The sequence below is a fragment of the Polyodon spathula genome, chromosome 9, assembly GCF_017654505.1.
Source record: "Polyodon spathula isolate WHYD16114869_AA chromosome 9, ASM1765450v1, whole genome shotgun sequence".
NCBI classification, from domain to species: Eukaryota; Metazoa; Chordata; class Actinopteri; order Acipenseriformes; family Polyodontidae; genus Polyodon; species Polyodon spathula.
The window spans coordinates 30,854,268-30,866,883 of record NC_054542.1 but is presented as its reverse complement, the minus strand read 5'-3'; the positions used below and the strand labels follow the sequence as shown (position 1 = coordinate 30,866,883).

The window sequence follows — 12,616 nt, the reverse complement described above, 5'->3', positions numbered from 1 at the left end:
GACTCCTGTGATAGAAATACAATGAGTTCTGATTGTAAATCTCCTGTGAGGGTGCTAAATAGCAAAAGGAGAAGTATCTGGACAGGGTGGCCTGACAGTTTGTTTCCGAGGTCAGGAAGTCAGTCAGCCTGGATGGAAGCGAGAGTTGCAGGAACATATTGACCCGGAAGGTAAACGAGGTAGCAGCTGCAAGCAAAAGACACAGCTGAAATCGTTTACCAAGAGATCATGGGGGGTAGTATAAAAGTGACCAGAGAAACGCTAATCTTTTCCTTCACTTGGGTTTGCGCTTTAACCTGGAAGGACTGAGAAAGAGCTGCAGTAGTGACTGCTGGAGAAATAATAGGAGAAACGTAAAAGAACATTCGTCAGTGTTGTGTTTGTTTGTATTGTCTGTTAGTAACTGTCTGTGGTTATTGAACCACCAGACAGCTAACACGTATCCGGAGCTGTTGCTTTGGTCAGTACAAGCCAGATCATCATTACACCAATAGTCACGAAATAACATTGTTTATCACCTACCACGAGCACGACCACACCCACCTAGGATTGGTGACCGTGCGTCGTATTATTGTGGGGAAGATAAGCCTGTGATTGTTGTTTGGGATTGTAACCCTGTTGTTATCTCCTTGCAGTACACATCGTTGTGTATTGCTAGGATTTATTATTTTGTCGCCAGACCCAGATTATAATTAAAACCACTTTCCTACTGGATTACAATTGTATGTGATTATTTCAGCACTGCATCACCTCTACACCTGTTAACAATCACCAGCCATTTTGCCACACTCCTCAATATAAAATAAGAAACTGAAGTTTAAAAATGACACATTCTTGCTGTTTTCCTTCCCACAGTGATGCTAAATCTCCATTTGCTATGTATTGAGCTTCATAACCAACATGACATTTCACTGGTCTGATTATGGGCAGGTCTTACTTGACTTTCCTCAAAACAGAAATGCAGCAGTTTGTAGCCAAAACTAAGGAATATTAATATTGTGAAGAAATATTAATTTAAAATGTTATTAGAAAATATTAATTTTATCAAATTGCATAAATACAGCTTGTGGTCTGAGTTTTTCAAAGAAAATGTTATTTGGTACTTAATGAGTTATTATCTTCAGTAGAGGTTGAATACTATCTAATACATGTAGATAGTAGCTCCTATAGTTATACAGGCAGCATTATAATATGTATATTATAATTTAGAACTGTTTATTGCATAGTTTTACCTTGATTAATTTCCTTACAATTTTCACTTCAAAGTTTTAAACAGGAATTTCAGTTGTTACTTATTTACATGTTATTGAAACTGTTAAAAGAAAGCACTATACTGTGAATAAGCAATATATAACTTCTCAAGGTCAGAGTTGCAAATTTGGCTTTGCTCCCAGCACTGTGAAACAAAAAAACAAAAAACAAAACATTTACTGTCCACTCCATGTCCCATTATCAACTCAACATTATAAAGATACACTGGGACATTTTCTTCAAGATGTAATGAAAAATATCAATCTGGTATTCATGAAACACTTGTAAACTGTCTAAATATATTCCAAAGAGGCACTCTGCCAAATGCATAATATATATGAAATATATATGTGTGGCAGAGCACAGCTCTGCTCTTTAGAAATTGGCAGGGATGGGGTTAAATTCCCCTACCTGCCTGGGTTCATTGTGTTCAGGTGGCTGGGGTTGATTAGATGATTAGTTTAATTAATGATCAATCAGTGCCCAGCCACCTGACATAAAAGGAGGCCTCTGCTTTTCATTTAGGAAGAGGGAGCTGAGGAAGCAGGTTGGTGTTTTGGTGTGTGTGATTTTTGAATGTTTTGAATCCAGTGAAGGCATTGCCCAGCCTGGAAACTTTTATTTTTGTAAGTGTATTTTTGCTTTATTTGTGTTTAAATCGCTTTGTTTTGACCCTTGTGCCCTTTCATTTTTGTGTTTATAATAAAATAGTTATTTTTCTGAACTCCAGACTGTCTCTGGGCCTCTATCCACTCACCAGCCTGCGACAATATGTTATTCAGTTATTCCTTTTTTATTTTCATGTAGTTCAATGTAAAAATACAGTGGCTAATAAAATAACAATAACTAAGAGCCTACTATATTTTACTGATATTTTAGACAACCGCTATTGAAAACTCCAGGTACCATTGACCAAAATAAAGTATTTTACTTGCTTTCTGTATTGTATTCTGTTGTATGTGTCTTGAATACTGAACGGTTAATTTAAATGTCTAAATTATAATGTAACAAATAAGTGCATGACATTGTAATGTTTACAGGAGTTCCACTAATATGATCTGATGTAGTAGTGTAAGCAAGCATGGCAGCACTTTTTTAAAATGTCTACAGATTCACATTAACACAAAAACCATAGTGTATATATATATACACAGAAATACAGTTGATAGACTATACCATTATTAATGGTTAGGAATGGACAACAGTGTCATAACACATAACAGATTACAAAAGGAAAAGTGACTTTTACATTTGTGTTCCTCAGTAATTCAGTACATATTTAATCTTATTTTGCATTTCGCCCAGCACATGCATAGTCATCATTTATCAGTAAAAAATTGTGTTAATTGTTATACATATAATTCCTTATTAATATCAGCTGCCATGAATAAGAATATGTATTTTGGTTATTTCATTAGTATTTTACAATAATATATTTTTTAGCATGCTATGTTGCTATAAAAAGACATAGTCAACTATAGAGTCTCTCTGAAGAGTCTGTTATACTGTGTATGGTTCTCTGTAGCCAATGCGTTCCCTCAAACACTGCCAAAAATAATACTGGGCTTGAGGGTTTTTGGGCCATTCCAAGACAGAGCCTCTGCAGAGTCTCTTTCGAAGTCTTAGATACTTGGAACTCTGAAGCGATCTTTCAAGAAAAACCAAGATAATCACGTCAGACTTGTCATCCATAAGTAGTTGATGAGCCAAGTAGAAAGCTGTCTGGAAGTTCCCACTTGAGAGGAATGTGTTGGTTAGTACAAACACAGTCTTTCTGCTCTGTTGGATACTCTGGGAAAGATTGTCTATGATTGGAAGACCAGGGATCCAGTCTCTTTCCTCTAGGCATAATTGGAAGCTGGTGTCACCATTATCTTCCATATGGACACGCAGCTCATTTAAAACCCAGTCAGAAACCGCAGAGTCCTTCTTGTCATACACAATGTATGCATCATAGCAGCTGCTTTGCGAGGACAAGGTTTGATATCCCTTGAGCTTTGCAGCACAGAAGTGGTAACTGTACCATACATCCCAGTAAAAGAGATGACTTGAAATTGAAATCACAAGGAGGCAGAGAATGATTGATGTTGACAAGATGTGTAGTATGATGGAAAGAGAGTTGAGCTGACATATGTGAAGATCAATGAAGAGGACACTGCGGCCTTTTTGGGCTCCAGGAGCTGCACAGGTCACATCTGTTGCCAGGCGGGGAATGTTGACTGTCGTTTGGTTAATCCACATAACAAACCATAGATTATCACACGTGCACATAAATTTGTTCCCGTTCAACAGTAGGACTTCCAGGTGATTGACAACGTTTTCTGGGAAGCTAGACTTCATGATAAATTGGAGTTGATTAAAACTTAGGTCCAGATATTTAAGGCTAAAAGCATCTTCGAGGAAATATTGGGTGAGCTTTGGGATTTGATTTGTGTGCAAAATCATTTTGGTGAGAGTTCTGGTGCAGTTGGAGAGCACACGAGGAACAGTCTTTAGTTTATTATTGCTGAGGTCTAGGACTTGTAAGTATGTGAGCAATTGCAGCTTTCCCCAATTGAAAGACGTCAGCTTGTTGTTGTTCAAGTACAGCTCACGAAGTTTTGATGGCATGCCTTTAAAAACCAGTTGAGGTATAAAATTAAGGCTGTTGTAAGAGATGTCAAGCTGGACTAGGTTAGATAAATTTCTAAAATAATAATTGTACCTTGTGTCTCCATCTCTCCATAAAACATCAAGACGGTTTCCTTTGAACTCCAATATTTCCAGGGAATGGCTTTCCATAACTGTGTTCGTCGAGGTGGAAATTTTATTATAGTTTAACAGTAGAGTTTGAAGTTTAGGCAGGTTTTTGGTAAAGTTCAACATGTGTGTTATCCCCTCTGACAAAAAGTAAAAGTTATTATGACTGAGGTCTAAAACTTTCAAATTTTTCAGTTCCTGGAATGCCGTAGAGTACATTAAATCAATGCGGTTGTTGGAAAAGTCTAAATACTCCAGTCCAGAAAGGTAAGAGAACTCAGAGCCTTTCAAAGACTGACTCATGGCATTGCCTGATAGATTGAGACATCTAAGGTCACCAAGCTGTTTAAACTCTGTGGGGTTAATGAAAAATATATTATTTCTGCTTAAATCCAGTGTTTTTCCAAACCGACTACAATCTTTATTAACAATCGAATTCAAGGAACCAGCCTCTTTGTCCTTGGACTTGCAACTGCGTGCATACTCATCATACTTAAAATAGTGAATCCCCCGGACATCTCCATAGTAGAACTGTGTCCTACTTCCCAATGGAGCCCTGGTAGTATTTGCAGTTGAACAAGACCTTGAAACATAGGGTGAATTGCTAGAATAAGGTGATATTTTGTTATCAGAAAGATTAATGATTTGAAATGCCTGTAACTCTCTTAAGATACTGAGGTTGGCCAATTTAATAAAGTTGGTTCCGAGGTCAATAATTTCCAGTTGTTTAAGTTTTTTCAACGGCTCAAAGGCTGCTTCACTTAATTCTCTAAAAACATAACCCCTGATTCTTAGGACTCTGAGCGAGATTAATTTAGAAAAGGATTCAGAAAGACTTAGGAATGGAAGATAGTGCTGTAGCTCAAAGTTAAATGATAAATCTATCTCTTCCAGCTTGCTGAGATTCATCAAAAACTGGGCTTTTACAATTTCTTTAGCCAAATAATTTGAGGAAAGAGCTAGAATTTTTAGCATTCCTGTATGTCGGAACCATTGATAAGGGACTGTCTCAAGAGAATTGCTATGAAGGCGTAGTATCTTCAGATCTTTTAACATGTCAAAAGCAAATAGATCAATATTAATTTGGGCATTATTAGGGCATGGAGTACATGGGAAAGGGGCATTGTAGCATCGAGGGCAGTTCCCACTCAAATCGAGTATTTCCAGTTGAGTCAAGTTTATGAAATCATATCTAGCTATGTGTTGAATCCTGTTATTATATAGGTAAAGCTCCTTTAAACTTGGGGGTAGGTTCTGAGGAACTTGAGATAAATTATTTGATTTGAGAGATAATAAAGCAAGGTTCTTCAAGTCATAGAAAGCCCCATATTGAATATCAAAAGAAACATTGCATGGATTGCGGTAGTAGCAGTTTTGTCCCAAGTAGAGCTTTTCTATGTTTGTTAATTCTGAGAGGTTTTCTTTATAAATTGCAGAAAACTTGTTTACTTCAAGGCTTAGCAGCAGCAAGTTGGGAGGCAAGCCTTTAGGTATTTTGGAGAGCTGGTTTCCATCTAAGTACAGTGACCTTAAATTTGGAAGTGAGGAAAAGCTTCCATCTTCCACATGAAGACTTTTGGTGCACACATGATCTTTGGGTCCTATTTTAACAGGCACACAGTTACATCTGAAATCAATTTCAGTGAGGTTCTCAAGTCCAGCAAAGGATGTCTTGTAAATATTTGGTATATGGTTAATGGTGAGAGTTAAATTTGTGGCATTTGCTGGAAATCCTTTTGGCACCTCTGTAAGTTTACGTTCATTACAATCAATTAAGACGGTTGTTCCATTTCTTTTCACAGACACATCACAAGGAAGGCTTTTGGGATACCAGCTGGTTGCAGTGAGCATTGAAACACTGTAGCAAAAAAAGAGGATGCAGGTCGTCCAACTCAATGAGCTGTTCCAAAAAATCTGGAATGAAAGAAAAAACATATTATTATATTGCTATCTGCTTAAATAGCACAGGCCACATACAATTTATTTCATCAGATTGCTTTGTAGATATTAGAGTAATGGGAACTACCTTATAAATACCACTATATTTCTGCAAACAATGCTGCAAAAACAGCTGCTGCATCAATTCCCTTTTTAAAAGCACACAGAAGTGAATACAATGGAAGATCAATCTTTCCACAGTTAAGGTTATCTTACTCTTAGTCACATGACTAGACATGGATGTCTAAAAAATATAATGACTTTTACTATTACTCTTAAGTGGTTTATTTACCTCTTGGATTCTTTTAGAGCATGGAGCATGCCACTGTAATTTATTGGGTAAAGGTTACTCTTCAATTAATTCAGAGTTGTTGACATTTAGTTCTGAGTTCTGAATAACCAATCCAAGTCAATAAATTAAACTGTGCACTATTTCACCTCGTTTGTAATGTATATTGGACCTGGTATATATATATATATATATATATATATATATATATATATATATATATATATATATATATATATATATATAATGTTATATACACTACCCACTCGATATACAGTGAGAGACCCATAGAAAAACAAAAAGGCTAATAAAAAGGCTAATAACATATACTATACAACCACCCTCATTTTATCGTGGGCATCAGGGTTCAAATCCTCTACGCAACCCGCTTTCTATCATTTTTCGTATAAAAAGCAGCACACCGATTTAATTCTTACCGCGGAGGGTAACTGCTTCTCATCAACTTAAGTCTCCAATTAATTTCATGAATCTTCCTCTCCTTTCTCAAATGCCCAAACCCACTGCATTGAAAGAATCCATTCCCAATATAGGAGGCTTGTTTCTAGGGAGCTGACGTCACTGCCCTGTGACTTTTTCTAGTGCATTGCTTAAAAAACAGCTTCAGCAAGTAGATATTTTTTTTTTTGTTATTGTGCAATGAGTATGTCTATGATAACAGTACAATATTAATGTTTTTTTTTTTTTTTATTGTTCTATATATTTTAGTTTGTGATGTGCAGTACAAAACAAAACAAACAGTAATTCTAAGTGAAATTGTCTATGTATATTGCAGCTAAGGCATGCACAGTTTGATGTAAAATATATCCGAATCCGCAGCGATGAGTGATATAACAAGGGGTGTGTGTCTATATATATATATATATATATATATTGTGGCAAACAAAGGGGCCGGTGATTAACAGCAGGGATATAAGGGCACAGCTAGTAAAGGGGCTCTGCCCTCTCACGAGGGGTGGCCAGGTAGGGGACTACAAGTCATAAAATGGCCGCCCTGGAAAAAACTAAAATCCCCAACAGCAAGTGCAGGGTTACAGGGAGGGGCTGACTCACATAAAAGGGGTCAAGCCACACCAGGAAGTGGAGAGAGAGAGAGAGAGAGAGAGAGAGAGGTGAAGGTTGGTGGAGTCATAGTTGTGTGGTGCTAGACAAATATTGATTTTGTTTACTTGACTTACCGTGTATGACCTGAACTGTTTGGATTTCCCTTTTGGCTGTTTGACCTTGATTTATTGAGAACCCGACTTGTGAACTGAACACTGCTATCATCGACCAAGCGCCCGGCCTGGTGCAGTCCAGGCCAGGAAATAAACATACAGATACCGTCCTGTTGGAAGGAACTTTCGGTTGTGTGTGTTAATTTGTGTTAGTCTCCCACTTCATTTGTGTGCAAGTTCTAATAACACTGAGGAGCTTTGTCACAATATATATCAAAAAGGGTTAACAGTGATAACAAACCACCATATTTTTTCAATATATACTTTTAAAAAAATTCATAACTTCAAACACACTTAATGATAGATTATAAATGTAAAGTTCTGAAACTAAAGGGAAACTATTTTAAAGTATCAGGGAATCCTCATTTCTGGAGTAATCCAGGGATAACCGTCAACAGATGCTACTTATCCTGGGTGGGTAGAGCTTCATGAAATCGACCCCTTTGTCAACTAAATAAACATTTTGGCTATTGCCTTTATCATCATTAAACCTTTGAAGGCACTAAAGGCCAAAAGTTTTGCATCACCCTATAGAATTTACTAATGTTACTTTACAAAGTCGAATGAAACCTGCCCAATGATGTTACGTTAACATGTTCATACTGCTTTGTAGTTTTCCATATACTTAATGAAGAACTGGCAAAAATTGAAATAATAAAAGATCTAAATTATGTTCATATAGTTTTTTAAATTATGTCTCAATCCTAAAATTCTAGTTGGTGCAAAACATTTGGCCATAGCTGTACATTTTCTGAATATTTAATTTCTACCTAGTTATGTTCACATGGCATAATAGTATTTTTGATCAAATACATGCAAATGTGTTATAGTCTACTCTTTAATATGAAATCCTGTGTTACATTCAGAAGAGTTAAGAGTAATAATATATAACTTAATATAAGCTACATGGAAGTGGTACTTACCATTTTTGCTGTTTGTAAATCAGGTAAAAACTATTTTCTTTTTTTTTTTTCAGTTGTCCTCTTTAAAGGATTTTCTTTGTCTGACCGAAAGTTGCCAGCGACATGCAATATTATCTCCAGGCATTGGTGAAGCAAGATATAAAGATATATGAAGATATAAAGGTCCCGGTTGGTCTCCACTCTTTGAATTTGAGCACATTCTTCAGTCTGCTTTGAAGTTGAACTGCACAGTAAAGCTGTTATAGAAAGTGAATGTGCAACCACTAGTTCCTCAGTGACACAAATATCCAAACCCTCATATACAGGATAGCAACACATCTGAAGCTGATTGTCTTATACTGTAGATCAATTTAAACAAAGATAAAGATAATAAATAGACAGTTTGTTTCAGCTTTTTTCCCAGTGTGAGAATAAAGGTAAGAAAAATTACAGAAAACAAAGCATTGTATAGCTTTTTGGTTTTTTATCTGAACATGTTTTTTCATTGTCTCCCTAGGTGCATCCAGCTGTAAAGGTGTCACATCAGACAGTTTTTACCACTGACATATGGAAAGTTTTCTTTCATATCTCGTGACCATAAGTTCACCCTTATAAAAGCTAACCATGGTATTTTTTTATGTGCCCCATGCTTTGTCCATGGTAATACTATGCATTTACCATAGTTTACCCCGGTTTGCCATGTTTTTTTAATATGTTTTACCATTACCATTTTGCTCCCATATTTATAGACTTTTTCTCTTCCTTTGTGCATCATAAGTCTTAATTAAGCCTAAAACCTCTGGTTTGTTAGACAGCCTTTATCTCTAAAATGAATAATATATGTTTTGGTACCACTTCTAAGATAAGGATATATGAGGTTTTCTCTAAAAACAAATAATTTGTTCCTGCACTATGGAGTTCCTCTCACTTGTTTAAGATAAAAAACTATAAAAGTGAGGAGCCCTTAAGTTAGAACGCCTGTTCTGTCAGGGAGTTTTGCCTACTTAAAACATATTTGCCTGGTACCATGGTACTTTTACAGCTAAGAATAAAAAACTTTTGAGTAAAGCACCTTTGAGTTATGTCAGCAAGTGTTGTCTTTGTTGCTAAAGCATATTTTCTTTTACCATGAGAATTCTAGTACTCTCACAAGATAAGAATTAAAAGCGAGCGGCCCTTTTCTGAAAATAAGTTGGTACCCAGTGATAGCCATCTAGACTATGCATTTCTCATCAGTTAAAAACCAAAGTGTTGCTTGGCCAAGTAGTAGGACCAGCTATGTGGTCTAGTAATGTGCTTCTGAAGTAATATCACACAGTATATTTATGCTGGAGAACAGAATCCGGTCAGCATGTTTAACTTAGCTGCTAGCTTTCTGAAATTAATTTTTATTCTAGTTAAAATGTTGAATAAGCCTATCATTCATATATAACCAAACACATGCATTATAATCATTTTTACTTGCAGTAGGTGCATTTTTGCTTAAAACTGTTAGAAGTATTTAGTGAGTTTGTTAGTTCTCAAAAAAAATTGTAACCACATAAGCAGGATGGATTGGCATTTGAAAAAGGCCTTAAACACCTGTCAAACCATATCAATTTGTCCTCAATCTTCGATCTCGACCAGAGCTCTTGAGTTGTCAGACCCAGCCTTTGCAGAGAGAGAGAGAGAGAGAGAGAGAGGGAGAGAGAGAGAAAGAAAGAAAGAATGAGAATGAGCACGAGAATTTAAAAATAATACATAGGATCCGTGAAGGCTACTGCCCAGCTGGACCTGTGTTTTGTGTGCGAGATTTGTTTTGTGCTCAGTGAGCAAAGTGTTTGTTGTTAACTTATTTTATTTATTTTCGTTTGTGTTTAAATAAATGGCGCACTACGCGTTGTTTGGACTGCAGTACTTGCCTGTGTGTTTTCAGTTACTGCATCTGACCTGACGTCACCACTCACGGCCGTCCTGTCACAGAACTACTTTTTTTTTTTTTTTTTTTGCAAAGTTTAATTAAATAAAACAGGATGACATTTTCAAAAGGTATAAACAATTTACAGTTGTAAATTGTAAAATGTTTTTTAAGAATGAGATGCATTCTGAATAGAAGCGTGGCATGTTCTTCATTAAATATAGTTTCTCCAAAGGAAGCTGTTATCCCAATATAAGTGTGGTCTCTGGTTTTTGTTCCTCTCAAAGTTTATTGGGTCAATAAGCTCATTTCACTTGAGCCCAGTGCATGAGTAACACATATTTAAACCACCTGCAGTATTGTCCCACCTGCAGTATTGTTTTACCTTTTATATGGCTAAAACTTGTCTCTCTCTCTCTCTCTCTCTCTCTCTCTCTCTCTCTCTCTCTATATATATATATATTAAGTACTGCAAGCGTAATTATTCTGGAGGTTAGCAAGTGAAGCTGCTTGAGTATTTCATTTTTGCCTCGTTTTGGATATAATAGTAGTAGGTGAATGGCTATCTGCGTTGTCTGAAACAAACCTTGAGCGTTGTATAAATCAATGTATACAGTACATAAATGCTTACATATATTGCTCTGCTTTCAAAGTCAGTGAGTTTTGATTTCCCAGTCACATGAAAGTGAAACCCAAAAGAAACAGTTTCAGAAATTTTCATAAAAACAGAAAAGGAGTTTCACAACCACCACACCATTCAGCCATCCGTTAACATACAGAGGGGAGTTTTAACTGTAGGGTTAGTTATTATGATTTCAATTGTAGACAATCCTTTAATTAATAATAGAAAAAAATACTGACTGTGTTATATACACAGAATTGTGCTCTTTCTTTAAAAAATGCAGGCAAGGTTTAAAATCTAACTAAATAAATGTACTGATTTTTTTTGTTTGTTTTTTGTTTTTTTAAACATTAAAACACTTAAATAATTTTACAAAACTAGAACCAAACAACAAAGAATAAAACTAAACAAGTTATATTTGTTTTCAACACCTGTTTTGAAATTATAAAGCAGGTTGCTACAATTAATGTTATTAATTTCCCCACCAAAGCTAACAACATACAGTGCATGGCTCTCTGATTAGCCAAAGCATTTCCTACAATATTAGTGTGCATGACTCAAGGATAGCTGTTTTATTTAGCCTCCTCATCACCTGCAAATACTTAGAATTCTTCTGAAGCAATATGATCACATTCACATTTATGTTTACATCAAAAAACCTTTTGCGTGCAACATGTGAAGTTACTTTGAAATAACCATTTTTTACACGTGTGTGTCACAAAGACGGCTGAGTGGAGACGTCAGAACCAGAAAATGAATACACAAAGACAAGACAGATGAGGTGAAATGATGAAGATGCTTGCTTGCACCAATTTATTGCAAATAAAAGGTTTAAACAGACAAAGGGCAGGACACGGCACTTTACACCAAAACAAAAAGACAAACAAAACGGACTATACTAAACAAACACGGTGAGTTTAAATAAATAAGTATCGTGCTGGTCCTACTCTTAACTCTTAACTCTTACTCGACTATACTAAACAAACACGGTGAGTTTAAATAAATAAGTATCGTGCTGGTCCTACTCTTAACTCTCACTCTCACTCTCACTCTCACTCTCACTCTCACTCTCTCGCCTCCTCTCTCTCCTGTTCCCTACTCACTGAACACCCAACAACCCCCCCAGTGAGTAAAACGTGAATCTATATATACTATTGTGCTGGGATTCAATTACCAATTAATTATTCACTTGAATCCCAGCACGTGAATTAATTATGTGCAACCTCGTGCTCACATATTAACTACTTTAAATGCACGTGAAGTGTTGTACAATCCCGTGCTTAAATACAATTATACATTTTTAAACACACGTGAAACACAGACACGTTTATATCCCGTGCACCAATGCCTATACACCATATACAACATATAACAGAAAAATAGACACAGGGGCGGGCACTTTGTCACAGTGTGTTAAAACAATCTTCTTGTTGTGAGACGTGATTGTTGGGGAAATATAACATTCTGTGCCACTTTTCCCTTCTAGGTTAATTTGAAGTCCCCCGAAGACCCAATCAATGACTTCTGGGTCAGTGTATCATGAGCTATAATGATATCATAGTCCAAGCTCAGTCATTATTAATAATGAGCTAATATCAACAGCCAATATAAAACTGGTGACATTTTTGGCCTTTCAAGTCAGAGAGGTGAATGAAGAGGGCCAATACAACGGGGAACATTTTTAAGAATACCTTGTACAGGACCTGAAAGAGGGCGCATATATATATATATATATATATATAT

At 36.2% G+C, this 12,616-nt stretch overlaps 1 protein-coding gene across 1 annotated transcript; it reads right to left on the bottom strand.

Annotated features, from left to right (window-relative positions):
* Nucleotides 1–2,636: 2,636 nt before the first annotated feature.
* On the bottom strand, nt 2,637–8,580 carry LOC121321029 (toll-like receptor 7). Its single transcript, XM_041259938.1, is given in 3 exon segments — nt 2,637–2,786; nt 2,788–5,904; nt 8,376–8,580. Coding segments are annotated over 3 exon segments (3,180 nt in total). The 5' UTR covers nt 8,379–8,580; the 3' UTR covers nt 2,637–2,726.
* Nucleotides 8,581–12,616: the final 4,036 nt, after the last annotated feature.